The 16,351-nt window shown below is 38.7% G+C and overlaps 1 protein-coding gene across 6 annotated transcripts in view; it reads right to left on the bottom strand.

The window, feature by feature from the left end:
- Positions 1-16,351, bottom strand: part of AUTS2 (activator of transcription and developmental regulator AUTS2) — a 1,215,593-nt gene that overhangs the window by 647,788 nt on the left and 551,454 nt on the right. For all 6 annotated transcript variants that reach the window (XM_003276049.2, XM_003276050.2, XM_030796682.1 and 3 more), the window contains exon 4: positions 8,779-8,814. In XM_003276049.2, coding sequence (XP_003276097.1) covers positions 8,779-8,814 — 36 coding nt within the window. The remainder of the gene's footprint in view (positions 1-8,778; positions 8,815-16,351) is intronic.

Here is a 16,351-nt window from a genome sequence, read left to right as displayed (position 1 = left end):
AATGAGTTCTCTGATCTGAAAGATTCTGAGTGATAGTCAATAAAACTTCAGGCTAGTTAAATCTGTCAAAATAAGGGTTGTGTGGGTAATCAGAGTAAACCTCCGAAATTGACATTGCCTGTGGGTCATTTTACATCGCTCGTATCAACAAATGCAACATTTCTGTAATATGGAAATCTCCAACAAGGATAAGGCAACCTTCCTTAAAGCCAATGTCAGAAAAAAAGATGAAAATGAAGATAAAATTATTTTCAGAATTCCATGGCAATGACCTGTCCATTCCCTCTGGGACTGTCAACGCACTGTGCTAAAGCCTTTACCACTTCATCTCTATGTCCAATAGGATCTACTAGCATGGAACAGGCTAAGCCAACAGCTTCAATACCTCTATGTACTAGCCCTAAATGAATGATGCAAATATAAAACATTATTCATTATGAATAATTGCATTATTGTTCATAATGAATTTTAAAATACATTACTTTCAAACAAAAGCAGACTCGGCCACTCCATTGAAATCAGGACTTCTTTCAATGTTGACAGTGAAGAACAGTGTTGACTAAGCAGCACTATGGCCTTGTATTCCTGTGGCTCAAAGGACAGCAAAGAAAGGCAGTGAGGACAGCAACAAGCAATGGTTGCACATGGCAGACATCTAGTTGTAAGGCAGCTGGAATCATAAATTTTGAAATATTAGAAATTAATGTCCTTTAGCCACTCTCTTGCCTAGTGGCTCATTAAATCTTTGTTCTCCGAAATCATTTTTTCCCTCTAAATCTGAGAGGCCAGAGATGGAGGTTAGGAGGATAGAGAGATATCAGCTGAGGGCGATTTCCCCACATCCATCAGTAGCACCTAAGTTTTCTGCTCATCTCCTTAAAGAGTTTGCAACAGCAATGACAAAGATTCCTGTAGATAGCAAATGTTTAAAAATACCCAACCTATTCCCTCATTTAAATGTTGGGAAAATGAAAGGGTTAAAATTATTGGTTGCAACTGGAGACACCAATTGATCTTTTCTCACCTGATTATTTTTTGTCCAATTTCTCAGTTCCCTTGTATTGAATGAGGAAGCCGAAGTTAAATATAGTGTGTAGGCAGAAGATAATTTCTACAGGGTGTGCTGGAAAAGTCATCCTATTGTAGAGATTCTACAAATGTTTAAATGTCTCTCACCAGAGTTTAACTTGTACTGTTCATTTAGTCAAGATGTGTCTGCTCCTGGCTCACTGATCCTATTCCCTCAATTAAAATGTCAACAGATCAAAAACATGACCAAAAAAGGGTAAGAATTAGACATGGGAAATACAATTATATTTTCTGTCTAAGGCCCTTGAAATTAGAGAGTTTATCTGTGCCATGTGGAGGAGTCTATCAGAACACACCTTAGATTCTGGTTTTGTTACTAGGAGGAAAACACAGTTAAGGGTAGTATTTTGAAGGTTACAGTTAAAAAATGTGACAATATTTCCCCATAAGGAAGAGCAACAACTTTCATTTGCCCAAATGTTTCTGCACAGTACACAGGTAGCTTCAAAGGCATTGGTAATGTCCTAGATTTTAAGTTACACTTAAATACACACTTAAATTTCTAACTACCTATTCTAATTTCCAAACTCATCATTTTCCTACATTCGAATCTCCTCTTCTGGGGACTAATTCCAAGTAAGAGTATTGTAGTCATTGATCCTTTACTTGACGTCCTTCTCTACAAACCATCTCTTCCCCACTCACCCAACTACCTCCCTGGCTTTATCCCACATTCCCTGTAATCAACCAACATTCCCTGACAACCTAAGTCCTGTGTCTCTCCAGAGACATCATACAGTCAATTCAATCCACACTATTATGCAATTTCTCTGTGTTCTTGTCTTTGTTGCTCCCTCTGCCTCAAACTTCGTTCCACCCTTTCTTTCCTGTTGACTATCTAAACATCCATCAAGCTCTGCACAATTTAAGCCTGCCACATTTAACTGACCCTCCTTTATACTTCCAAGTGCTCTACTTACACTTCTCATAGACCAATCAGTTTGCTTTGCTTCAAATTCAGCTACATATCTTTGACTTGAGGGCCATGCTTACACATTATGCAACTTAAGAACTAAGAGTAGATATTTAAGTCATACTTGTGAGCTAAAATGAATTGAAATCTCCATCTGGAGAGTAGTTTTCCAACTCAACTCTTTATCAATTAGTCCAAATGCCCTAATAATAACTGGATATCCTTCATGGATTTCTAGATAAAATTTAGATTTTCAAAAATATTTCCATTATAATAGATGTTTGTCAATATATAAATAATGGCCAAAAATTAATTTACCTAGTGTTAATTACTAACAAATACAGGCCGGGCATGGTGGCTCACGCTTGTAATCCCAGCACTTTGGGAGGCCGAGGGGGGCGGATCACGAGGTCAGGAGATCAAGACCACGGTGAAACCCCATCTCTACTAAAAAAAAAAAAAATACAAAAAAATTAGCTGGGCGTGGTGGCAGGCGCCTGTAGTCCCAGCTACTCGGAGAGGCTGAGGCAGGAGAATGGTGTGAACCCAGGAGGCGGAGCTTGCAGTGAGCTGAGATTGCACCACTGCACTCCAGCCTGGGTGACAGAGTGAGACTCTGTCTCAAAAAAAAAAAAAAAAAAAAAATACAAAGATTAGGGTCTTTATTTGGGGGGAAGTGTTAAAATACTTAATGTTATTTATCTTAAATATAAGTACGTAACAGGTGATCAATGAACACTTGAATTATACAAAATCCTTTCCTAGCATCACAGCAAGTACTGGCAAGTGGGGAAGAAGACTATTTCTTCTGCTTTGGATGGAGCTGCCGTCAGCACCAGGTTGATGTATCTGTACTTCTGAAACTAAAACCCCTAAGAAATCTTAAAAATAGTGATAGGTTCTCTGGAGAGCTCAAACCCTCTTATTTAAATACAGTGTGTTAACTGTACCTCAGGATAACCAAATACCTGTAGTTAATGTAGATGTTTCTCTTTACAGAATGATGTAACTGCAATATCACCATTTTGCAGCTCCTAATGAACACTGGGTCTAATCAATGGCTGTTAACATTAACAAAAATAAAGAACTAAATATGTGGCTCCTAATTGAAGCATACAACATGATCTATGAGGCATCCTTGCCAAAATCCAAACCTGAATCTGATCCTATCTAGCCACTGCTAGATCAGCTTATACAAGGTATTATATATAAGACAACCAGAAAATTTTGAAAGAGAAATCTTATAGAGATATGCAAATTCAAAGAATGAAAGGGCATCTGAGACTGGGATTATTAAATAAAAAACTGAATTTTCAACTTCATTTATAAATTTTTTTCCTTTTTTTTTTTGAGATCTCGCTCTTGTTGCCCAGGCTGGAGTGCAATGGCACCATCCTGTCTCACTGCAACCTCTGCCTCCCAGGTTCAAGTGATTCTCCTGCCTCAGCCTCCTGAGCAGCTGGGATTATAGGTGCATGCCACCATGCCCAGGTAATTTTGGCACTTTTGGTAGACAGATGGGGATTCACCATGTTGGCCAGGCTGGTCTCAAACTCCTGACCTCAAGTGATCCACCCGCCTCAGTCTCCCAAAATGCTGGTTTATAGGCATGAGCCACCGTGCCCAGCCCTCATTTATAAATTATAGAAATTTTTGTTGAAATTTGCGTAGTAACTTTTCATCTTCCTTGATGGCATCAGTTTTCTTGCAAACCAAGCAAAATTATTAATTTGAATGTTCTAAAAAAAGAATTCACCCCCACAAAATAAATGAATACAATGTGTCAGAAATATTTAAAAGTGGATGGGCATGGTGGCATTTATAAAAATTACTATATTTTATAAATGGAAATACCACTACTGAAAATAGAATGCTAGAGTAGAATGACATCTTTTGTTTCCAAAGTCAATATACTAGAGCAATGGGAAAATAATAAAAGCATGATATTTTCTGGCAGTTATATAAAGATAAATGTTGCAGCCACAAGCACCACTGGTGAGTATTATCTGGGGAAGTGGGAAAATGGTTAAAAAGCAACTATGGTTAAACAAAATACCAAATCAGTTCTAGAAGTTATACAGCCAAGCATGGTGGCTCACGCCTGTAATCTTAGCACTTTGGGAGGCCAAGGTGGGTAGATAGCTTGAGCCTAGGAGTTCAAGACCAGTCTTGGCAACACGGTAGAGCCCCATCTCTACAAAAAATACAAAAATTAGGCAGGTGTGGTAGCATGCACATTTACTCCCAGATACTGGGGAGGCTGAAGTGGGAGGATCACCTGAGCCCAGAAAGGCTGAGGCTGCAGTGAGCTGTGACTACACCACTGCACTATGGCCTGGGTGACACAGTAAGACCCTGTCAAAAAGAAAAAAGAAGAAGTTATACAGCAAAGGAAAACAGGAGATATTTCAAGGGTTTATAGTCAAAAACTTAGAAAGGGGCAAAGAATATTCCCACTATGACCTTTATAACCCTGGATGGAAAGCTACAGGTCAATATTTTGCACCTACTGCGTGTTACCAGCACTACCTACACAACTTAAGTAATTCAACTGCACAGGAAAACAATAATTATACAAATCCCATTTGAAGATGTATACCACTACACAATTCCCCTTTACTATATAACGTGGCAGTTTTAATCACTGAGTAGAAGTGAGTTGTTTTCCCTGATAACTTTAAAGTGTGTCAATTACTAGACGTGACCCAACTGAGGAAGATGAAAATTATTAGTTGAGAATCCTTAAGAGAAATTACTGGAGTTTACAAAAGCAGGATACAAGCTATTTGAGGCTGTGGTTCTAAGACAGTTAGATTCAAACCTGGAAGAGGGCTGAAAATTATCCAGAGAAGGCAGAACATGTCACTTGGAAAAAAGTAAGGCTGTACTTCCCTTACAGCAGGAATCAAGTTCTGCCTGGCTGGTTAGTTGCCCCAAAAGTAGCGCCCAACTCCACATGGAGTCAAATGCTATAAAGAATGAGTCCAGATCTTTCCTGTGATGACATACCAGACCACTGGCCAACATGAAATGTTCTCACTGGTCTTCTCATTCTACTGATTTCAGTTACTGTGTTCATATATGCTAGGGCATCAATTTTTCTTTTTCTTGTCAGAAAGTAGCAAATGTGATACAAGTTCATAAAAGTGGAATATATTGAACAGGTGTTCCTTAACCTCTCAGCCCAATCCTAAAAGCTGCTAAGCAGTCTTTAAAAGCTCCAAGTGCTTCAAATGTTTCTGAGGAAGAAAATACACAAGTAACCTTAACTGACAAATTACAGAGAACAACCATAATATGTGGACAGCTAATAGAACAGTTCATTCCAACATCATCATGTTCATATAGAATCACAGAGGATGAATACTCTATCTGTTTTATGTTCACCTACAGACAAAATGTATATAACTGATCAAATACAAAATCTGTGCTCCTGAGAAAGCTACAAGAAAAATATAATAAGAATAAAATACTCCTATCCTACAGGTACAAATTATAAAACCTACTTTGCACAACATTGCAGAGCCACCTGATGAGACCAATTTTGCTCCATCACACACGATTGTGTGAATAACAGAAGGCAGTACTTATTATTTGGTAATATAGAGTGATATTCTGTGTTCATTAAATATCTTATCTCATTTAATATTTGCAACACTAATAGGTAGGTATTGATAAGGAAATAGACTCAGAGACATAAAATAACCAGACCAAGGCCATACAAGTAGTCTTAGAAGATCATTCTGCCTCTAAGTTCTTAATTACACACTATGCACAATGAAACCTCAAATACATGTTTAAGGAGAAAATACAGCCTAAAACGTTTAAATTGAAAAGAAAATGTGTTCACTGCATTGACGTTTAAAAAAAAAAAAAAGAAAGAAAATCCTACACACACTCTAACAAGTTTTAGTACTCTTGCCAAAAAAGAAAAAAAAAAGCAAATCGATTCCAACTAGTCTATACTTCCATTTATATTTAGAATATGAGCTGGGCATGAGTGTGTAATGAATATATATGTGTGTCTCTCTGTGTGTATAACACCCACATTATTCAAAAGCTCCCAAAAATGTAGAAAGTTTGTTCCAATCCTTCTCTATTTTGTCTACTTTAAGAATTCTTTGCAATATGCTTATGTAAATACTGATTTTAGCTGCTGTTCTCATTTCTCAAATCTTCTGCTTCTAAACGGATTGGAAAAGTGACAGACCTAAGCAGACATCTTTGGAACACAAAACCAAGGAGATATAAACAAATACAACCAGATCAAAAACAAAGCCTTCTCCTTTAAACCCCTGAATGTATCACTACAGATAAAAGAACTGAAAGTAAAATATACTGGTTTTGGCTAAGGGTGTGTACATGTATATACTCCGGTGTCTATTTTATTAACATACACAACGAACAGCATCTTACCTCTGTTGACAAAAGCGCTAGAGGAGTATAAAATAGAAACAAAGGAAGACTGTGAAGTTGGGGCTTGGGAAAGTGTTCAAGAAAATGGTTCTAGATTGTTAAAAGCACCTTCAGCTTTCTTATACCAGAATTCATGTTATGGTTCAATTGCGCTAATAGCTCCTGGACTCTGCAGGTGATTTCCCTCCATCCACATTTCAAAGACATGCTGAAGAGGAGTAAGGATAGACTTAAAAAATTACCATTTCACTTACCTGAAGCTGAGCCTTCTTTACAGACATAAGTAAAAAGCTATTATGACAGCACAAATCACAAAGCGCAGTGTAAATAAAATATTGGCAAAGAACTAATGTAAGCTGTGCCCGTATCATTTCCACTTAAAAGTAAGAAACTCACCAGTGTGGAAGTTAGTGTCTGAAATTATTACATGTGATACTATTGGAAAGAAAGTTGAAATAGAAGATACTTTTCATGAGGACTTGGCAACAATATCAATGGATTTTGTACTCTGATAACATAACAATCACATTATTGGAAACACATCCTAGCAGGGCATTTTTGTCATAGTTGAAAGCTGAATATACATCTGGTATGTATCTTCTCTATGTAAGCTAATAATACAACAGACTTTTATGTAAGCAAAGTTAAGTCTACCAGCAATTTTACCAAAATAAGAGAAAACTTTTATACTCATCCAATGTGCTGTAAAAGCCATTTTATTAATAGACATGTAATTAAAGACTCTTTAAATCATAAGAATATATTATTAGAGAATAAAAATAACCATTCTTGGAACTAGAGAGAAAAATAACTGCAAAAAGCATAACGAAAATCTCAATGTTTCTAGAAATGACTTTCTTCTTTCAGGGTGATCCTACTGACAATAAAAAAAATACTAGTATGTTCAGTACAGAAGTGATCAAGGACTAAGGTAGTGGCTTTGGCCTTCTTTCTGCTGAAGACAGCAAAGGGGGAGGCTTTAGCTTTTGGATGGAGAATAGATATCGCAGTCTCCAGATTTTACTTCCAGCATCTCAACCTACATCCAGCCTGGTGTGAAGAGATGCCAGATGGGGCTACGTCTGTTATTTCGACTGCTGAAGCAGGATACTGAATGTATCCTGCTTGTTCCTGCTTGTTTCTGTTAGCATAAATATTCAGCCACAATAAGTAGGAGCAAGGGTAAGTGTGCTAACTGTATTAAGCAGGTCCAAATCATCCTTATACTTTTTCTCATATTATAGATTAAGACCAAAAAAAAGTCAACATCTAGAAGATGCCACTTTTGCTAAGCTTGGAAAATACACATTTATTAATGAAATGATGCTAGTTTCCATACATTTAATGTAAATGTATTGAGAGAAATACATGGGCAGAAGAAAACCAGAGTAATTAGCATTGGAGAGAAAAGTTAAAAGCAACTAAAGTGAATTAGTAATTATTTCCCACTTCATTTGATTTTCATGATTTCACTATTTTCTCAGAAAATACTGAGGCATGACTGTATCAGTGTTCATCACTCAGAACACCAATTAGGTTCCTTTAAGTATCACAACAGACTTCTACATTGACATGCTATCCTATTGTACAAATAATGCTTATTTGTCACTCTTTTTCATTTGTATCTTGAAAAGGATCACTAAATCCAGAAAGGAGAATTTCACTATAAATAAATATAATGAAGTGACAACTGCTGTTTGAGAATGAATTTTAGATTCATGATTATCACAATATTGTGATAATCCCTGAAGGGTCACCCCAGTGCCATCTTTCCTATAGGACAGAGAATAAGGTTCAGAAATAAACTTTGCATTTTAGCAAAAATAAGTATATTATTTTAATTATTGCTGAAAGAAAAACCTAAAGGCAAGCTACCCAGACTGTGAGGGAAAACATTCATTAAAAAATACCATCTCCATTCCCTGTCCTCCCCACCAAAAAAAGGCAACTCATTGTAACTCATTGTATATGAAGAGATGTTCTTCAAGAAATCAGTTATCTCAATCATAACCTGAATTCCATCCCCCACATGACACTTCTTACTAAAAAAGTAATTGTGGAGAAATGGTGGCACAAGCTAATCAGGGTTCCCTGTATCTCCTTACATGGCCAGGTAAGGAGCTAATGTCCTGGGTGTTAGGAACCAGGTATATACCTTGGACTTACTTAAGATCCCTAGGGCCCAGCAGGCTATGTCTTCTAAAAATAAAACAATTCCTAATAAAGAATGGAAATCAGTCTGCTCTTTAGGACTGAGAGAGAAATTCTCAGACTTTTTTTTCGTATCCCAATGAGCATTCATTATAGAAGGAAATCAATGCCAATGCAAGGCACATATGCGGAAGTTGAGATAGACTTACGAAGTAGCCTGTTCCCAAGCTGGAAGGAGCTGAACTCTGCAATAAAGCATAAAGACAAAAGTGGAAAATCAGCAATGGTTTTTAACATGTTCCAAGCCACACAGCTCATTACCAGCCCTTTGCAGGCTTTTCATCACTACATCACATCACCAGTGTATGCTGCCCCTTGTCATCTGCTACTGATACAAACACCATGTTGCTTAATTTTCCCCTTTACATCTCTCAACAACTCAGAGATGCTAACGTGCTATTTACTGAATTCCAAGCTTCTGCGGTGGATGTAATTGCCAATTTATTTGACAGGCAGCTGGGTAATGAATTAATGATGGCATTTCGCCCTGCACTGAGACTAAACAGACATGCATCAGCTTGCCTCCCTGACTTGCTGACATTCAATGCCCTGGTCTCAAGCTACTCAGTTTTGTGGCCGCAAAGGGGCAGGCAAGAGGAAAAAGCCCAGACTGACTTGAAAATAAAAAGCCCAGTGGGTTTGGATGACTTTTCCAGTGTATGACCTACTTGCCAGTTTATTCCCTAAAGGCACCAGTTAGTACACACACAGTGCTTTTCAAAAATGAGACATTTTGTAAACATAATTAGTAGACTAAAATGCAAAGAATGTGTGGGCCAAGAGGAGCAGTGAAAAGCACCATTTTTCTGAAGGGTTTAAGTCACAAGAATTACCAGTTTAGGCTGTCATAGTTCTGACACACAGGGAACTTAAAAATGTTAATTCTGAAAGGAATGCAGGGCATCACTTGTTTGAGAAAAGAAGCCAAAAAAAATGTATTTTAAACTTGCCTGAGATTCTGATTTTTGTTTCTTTTTTTCTCCTAAAACCTCTCTTTATAAATTATTTAATTTTTAGCATCCTCTTCCTCTTTGTGATTAAGCTTGAAATGAAGATGAAGCAAATGCTGAATAGGTCTGCAGGTCGCAGCTGAGCATCCCTGCACCAGCCAGGCCTCTTCCCTGATGAGCCTGGGTTGGGTATTACACCTTCCCAGGAGCAAAATGACCTCTGCCCCCATGCAACAGTTACTTTGTTCACTGCTAGCTCTTCTGCCTACATGTCCTGCCCCCTACTCTGGAAACTTCAGATAGCAGTAACCATCTGGCTTATTCATCATTGCTTCTTAGAGCTTCACACAATGACTTGCACACAGGATGCATTTAATAAGGACTTATTGAATGAATGTATAAACAAATGAATGGATGGATTATGCATAAGAAAAATGGCTCAGGAGAATTTGACATCTGTAAAAATATAGCAGATGTGATTCTTCTTGATGCTAAGCTCTTTGAGGAGGAAATATGGTACTGTAACTATATCTACATCAAACAAGAACAGTATGCTTCAGGGCATTCCTAAATGCAGCTCCTAAAGCAAAACTTTCTTCATCTCAGTGTTTCACATAAGCTCATGGGAGTGAAGCACCATAGATGTGTGATCCTGCTCACTGGACTCAGTTTTTTAAAATCTTGCTGCATTCTTAATCCCATAAATGGTATGGAGGGAGATCCACAGTAGTCATGGAGACAACTTCTCATACCAGTGACTAGCCATATGACAGCATCACCTGTTTCCAGCACCCACAGCCCTCCATGCAGCAGCAGAAGAAAGCAAAAGCCAAGTTAGGTCTCTACCAGCTTGAAGTCATGCCCCTGGGAAGTAAACTCATTTTAGGATGAATTACTCAGAGAGACCACGGGATTTGTTTATTTCATTTCTTTCCCTTCCTGCAAATGTATTTTATCCCAGAAAGAGAAGTACTCCCACCAAACCCACTTCCCTACCCCCACATACATATCATCTTATTGTATACCAAAGAAAATTACATCCTTCAGGTCTCGGAAAGCTCTGTTATGCTCATTTTGCATATATATTGTACATTACTTGGGGAGCTGGGTGGAGAAGAGGGCTTTATTGTGCATATTTGTTCTGGCTATTGTTTATGCAGGTCTGACTGAATGAGGGAACAGTGGGTATCATTTCAATTTCTGATGTCAACATCAAATTACTTATTTAATTTCATGCCTGGCGAAGCATTGTATAGCTACACGCAGAATCATTTCACTTCATTTGTTATGCTGTGTTTTCGTGGCGATTGGCTTGCCTTCCAACTGACAGCTTTAATTACGACATGAATTTGATTGCACTGCCGAGGAATTAACATAATGCAACAAAGCATTTAAGCACCCTGCCTTATGACCCCCCTCCCCCAGACATGGGCACACACAAACACAGACACACGAGGGAACACAGACACAAGATCCCCATATATATTAAAGGTCCACTGGAATTTGTTTCAGCATTTGCTAGAAAGCATACAGAGTCTCATATCAGGAGCCATTCACATGTGCCAACCCACTGTACTCCTTTTTTTTTTTTTTTTTTTAAGGGAAAAGATGCATGGTATTCAGTTTTGATTTCAGGATCGGCAGAAAACACGTGTAGAAAAACCCTCTTCTGATCGACTTTGCCAAATGTCCATGGCATTGACATCTCCTCCCTTCTTACACCCTTTCCACCACATTTTTCTTGGCTACTTGCCAACTCCCTTCAGTCGTAGCTGGAGAATTTCAACAGGAGTGACATCTGTTAAATAAAGAGATTTCTGCTTGTCTAGTCCTACAACCCCAAGATTCTGACTACGGCCTTGTATTCAGTGAGATATTACGCCTGGTCACTAACCGGACCCCACCATTAAAGTATAGGTAACAGAAGTTATCAGCCACAGGGAAGTCAGAGTTTGGCTGAGGCTCACAACACGTATCATATATCCCTGAGGTCTTGCATCCAAAAGGCCCAGTAAAGAGTCTCTGTCATATATTTATAATCTAAAGTCTATATCTAAATATAGCTGCAAATATTTGGTAGCTTCAATAATTTTCCAAGACAGAAATTATATGAACGCAGGCAACAACAGATCATGCTAAAAACAAAAATAAGGAATGTTTAGAAACAGCAGTAATATTGTTTGAAATGTGCTGTAAGTTATTGACAGATGTATACTTAGGGATTGGTACTGCTTTTTCATTTTAGAAGACACAGTCACCAAAGAAGAGACAGTCACCAAAAGGTAAAGAACCAGGAAAGTAGACAGGTGATAATACCCTAACTATTGAACAATTTGACAAGACTCTTCTTTAATGATCAAGATCATGACTCACTGCAACCTCAAGCTCCTGGGCTCAAGTGATCCTCCTGCCTCAGCCTCCTGAGTAGCTGGGACTACAGGCGTGTAATACTATGCTCAGCTATTTTTTTTTCCCTAGAGATAGCGTCTCACTATGTTGCCCAGGCTGGTCTCAAACTCCTGGCCTCAAGTGATCCTCTTGTGTCGACTTCCCAAGTGTTGGCATTACAGGCATGAGGTACTGTGCCAAGCCTCCCCTATCAATTTCCAATAAGAAGGGAGGGCTTCCATTTTTCTTGCTTGGAGACTTCAAGCAAAGTCTGTCCAAACTATATGGCAAAAGAGGCCACAGAATACTGAAAAGGCTGTGAGTCAAACTGAGACTTGAAAATTAAGAGGTTTTTTTTAAAGAAAGAAACAGAAGTTTCCTTGGTTTTGAAAGCATTTGAAATAATATCCATCCACGTTTAGGCAAATACTTCTGCTGAAAAGGGCTTCATTCTTATTTCTTCCAGTGGTAGAGTTGCCATTTCATTCATATTTTCAATGCAGTAGGTAGAAATGGGAACTATTAAGAGGCTGAGAAAATAGAGTAGGAGAACATTTTAGCAGTTTGCATGAGAAGACAGGGATATGAGGAAATGCTAGCCAGCTGGCTATCTGATATGCAATTTCCGGGCTCATTATAAGCCATCTCCTGTTTAACATGGTCTTTTCATTTTGCTGGATTTTTTTTTCATATTTGACCACTGCTCCAGCAATCTCTGCAAACTACCCACCTCCATCTCATTATATTGAAAGGAGAGCTTTCTTAGAAACACTCTCTTTGTCTCAATCTTCATGCTACCATGGGCTGCAGGAACATAATGGGATGCACAATTGAAAGACATTTTCCAGGAGGGAGAATGTTGCTGCTGACATTCAAGTCTGCAAGTAGATATTCATTAAACACTTGTTCTCCTCTTCTCACTCCCCCCCCACCAACTTGCCTTTCCTTCCATCTCTTCACTAAGCTATCATCGAAGCTACTCATTAAACTCATAAAGTTAACATTTCTGTTTTAACAGCATACTTACAATAAGGGATTTCAAAATTGATTATCCATCTAAAATAGATGTGCTCCATTCATTATAAATCCACACAGAGAGGCCATGGCTACTGTTACAGCTCCCTGAGTACAGACAGGACACATGTGTACTCCACCCCTAGGTGAGAATGTGTGTTCTGACCCTAGGGCTAATTTAAATGGAATATTTTTAAATTCTTCCAAATCACTAATTGTGTTCAACATCCCTGGCTACCCACCTTCATGTTATGCTTTTCTCTTTTGGGAGTAAAAAGGAGAAGGACCATGCCAGGAATCACATGAACAACTAAATTTCTTGCAAAGGTCACAAAACAAGCTCATTCACAGATCTTCCAGTAGTGTTTTAAAAACCTGAAATCTTAATCCAAAGAAACATACCTTGGAGATAAGATTACTAATAGCCAACCAAACACACACACACACACACACACACAATATATTTGAATGAGAAATAAGCATATAGTTGTTGGAAGAAATCAAGTAAAAATGGAGCAACAACTTGATAAAAGCATCAGGTCTGAAAAATGCTACGTCACTTCCAACATCAATTATTCAACCTTCTGTTACGCCCACGTCAGATTGTCACCAACTCTCATCTCAGCCTTCTGGCTTCTACCTCTGATTTCATTCTTGCTCTCATCTTCATGGACAGTTCCTCATATCAAAGGCAAAACAAACATTTTAAAGTAAGAACTACAACTCCAATCCTTTTAACATAGTCCAGTGGCTTTTAAGATAATAACCTGTCATGGATTGAGCAATGTCCCCCTGTTTACATCTACCAGGAATCCCAGAGTGTGACTGTGGTGGTCAATTTTATGTTGCAACTTCACTGGGCCGTGGGGTGCCCAGATATTTGGTCAAACATGATTCTGGGTGTTTCTGTGATGATGTTTTTAGATGAGTTGAACACTTAAATTGATACGCTGAGTAAACTGGATTGTTCTCCCTAAAATGGGTGAGCCTTATCCAATCAGTTGAAGGTCTGAAAAGAACAAAAGGCTGACTCTCTCCCAGATAAGAGAGAATTCCTCTTGCCTGGCTTTGACCTGGGACATCAATTCTTTATTGTGCTTTCAGATACAATAAAAACATCAGCTCTTCACGAGTTTCAAACCTGCCAGCCTTGAGACTAGAGTTATACTATAGGTTCTCTTGGGTCTCTGGCTTGCTGATTATAGATCTTGGGACTTGTCAGCCTCCAAAACTGAGCCAGTTTCTCATAATAAATCATTTTCTACTAGTTCTGTTATCTTCTGCTGTGGTTCTGTTTCTGTGAAGAAGTTTAATACAATGACATAATTTGGATACAAGGTCTTTTTAGATGTACCTACTTAAGGTCATACAGCTTTAGGATGGGCTGTAAATCCAATGGCTGTGTAGAAACCATGTGAAAACTAAAGAAGAGACTGGAATGATGCATCTATAAGCCAAGAACACCAACGATCACAGGGAGGCACCAAAGGCCAGGAGAAAAAAAAGTATTCTTCCCTAGAACTTGCAGAGGGTACATAGCCCTATAGACACACTGATGTTAAATTTCTAGCCTCCAGATCTGCGAGATAATAGATTTCTGTTGTTTCCAGCCATACAGTTTGTGGCCATTCATTAAAGCAGCCCAGGAAATTAAGACAACACCCAGCCTCCTTAGCATGGGCTAGAAGTTATGTGTTCAGCCACTGTGCTACTTCACTCTACTCTAGCCACACAAGCCATTTTTCTTTCCCTCAAACACAACACGCTTCTGAAGCAGGGCCTCTAAGCTTGTTGTTCCTGTTGCCCAGAAGGTTCTTCTCATAGATCTTCACCTGTCTACCTTCTTTTCTTTATTTAGGCCTCAGTTTTAATGTTACCTACACAGAAAGACCTTATCTAATCACACTAGTTAAAGTAGCAACAAACTCCCACCCTTCATATTGTTTATGTCAGAAAACATTGTATTAGAAAGAATTGTAGCTATTTCTTCATAGATTTGTCTCTCCCACTAGAATGGAAACTTCATGAGGGCAGAGGCTTCACCTTGTTCTCCACTCAACCTCAAATGCCCAGACTATACCTGAGGAATAAAAGAAATTTGATTGACATTTCTTGGCAACTGAAATACTGACATATCCAGGAGAATTCATAAATATATGGGACAGGAATGGAAAAAGGCATAAGCAAACTGTTAAGGGAAAGGAAAATGTGGCACAGATTTTTTTAAAAAGAGGAATAAAATACCACGAATCCTTGTCAGGTCGAGATTAGATTTCCTAATCTAATTATAACAATGTGGGAAGCTCATTCATGGTAGTGGCTCAGGTCTGTTTCCTCCTTAACAGTAGCTGGTCAAACAACCTGGCATGGAATAAAACCTCAATAAATATTTCAAGAGAGGGAGGGAGGGAGGGAAGGAAGGGAGGAAGAAAGAAAGAATAGGACAGATGCTGGCATGGGTGGATGAACAGCGGCACTGTGGGATAGACAAATCAATAAAAACCCAAAGACCAGGGGAGATTTGAAGTAGGAGAAGGGGTATCTCAAAAAGAAGCAGAAAAAATGTCACAACTGTAAACAGCTACCAGAATAATAAGATTAGACAACTGTGTAGCATTAGACTCAAAAGAATTTGATCCCTTTTCATTATTTTCTGAGATGTTTCAATTCCTTGAAAGATCTGAACCCTTGAAAGGTGTTAAATATTTTTCTGTCTTCTCATAACTAACAACCCAACCCAAAATTCTTTCAGAGAGAAAGGTGAAAAGAATCATATTCATATAGTCATTAAATAAAGCATTAAATAAGTTTACTTCCACAGTGTGTTGGGAAGTGTTTGGTAGAAGTGAGGTTGAGGCTGACATAAGGAAAAGAAAAACAAAGAAAGAACAAAGAACAGAAATAAAATAGGCCAAGAGTGGAGGCTCATGTGTATAATCCCAGGGCTTTGGGAGGAGGCTGAGGAGGGTGGATTACCTGAGGCCAGGAGCTCGAGACCAGCCTGGCCAACATGGCGAGACCCCATTTCTACTAAAAATACAAAAATTAGCCAAGCATGGTGGCACATGCATATAGTCCCAGCTACTCGGGAGGCCGGGGCACAAGAAAAGTTTGAACCCAGGAGGTCAAGGTTGCAGTGAGCTCAGATCATGCCACTGCGATTCATTTTAAATAAATAAAAATAAGCAAAGGTAGGAAGATTTGAAAGTGCAAACGAGGCCAGGCACGGTGTCCTATGCCTGTAATCCAGAACTCTGGAAGTCCGAGGAGGGTGGATTGCCTGAGGTCAGGAGTTCGAGAGCAGCGTGGCCAACATGGTAAAACCCCATCTTGACTAAAAATTCAAAAATTAGCCAGGCATGGTGGTATA

This window comes from Nomascus leucogenys, chromosome 17, assembly GCF_006542625.1.
Source record: "Nomascus leucogenys isolate Asia chromosome 17, Asia_NLE_v1, whole genome shotgun sequence".
Classification (NCBI taxonomy): domain Eukaryota; kingdom Metazoa; phylum Chordata; class Mammalia; order Primates; family Hylobatidae; genus Nomascus; species Nomascus leucogenys.
This window is presented reverse-complemented; position numbering and strand designations above follow the sequence as displayed.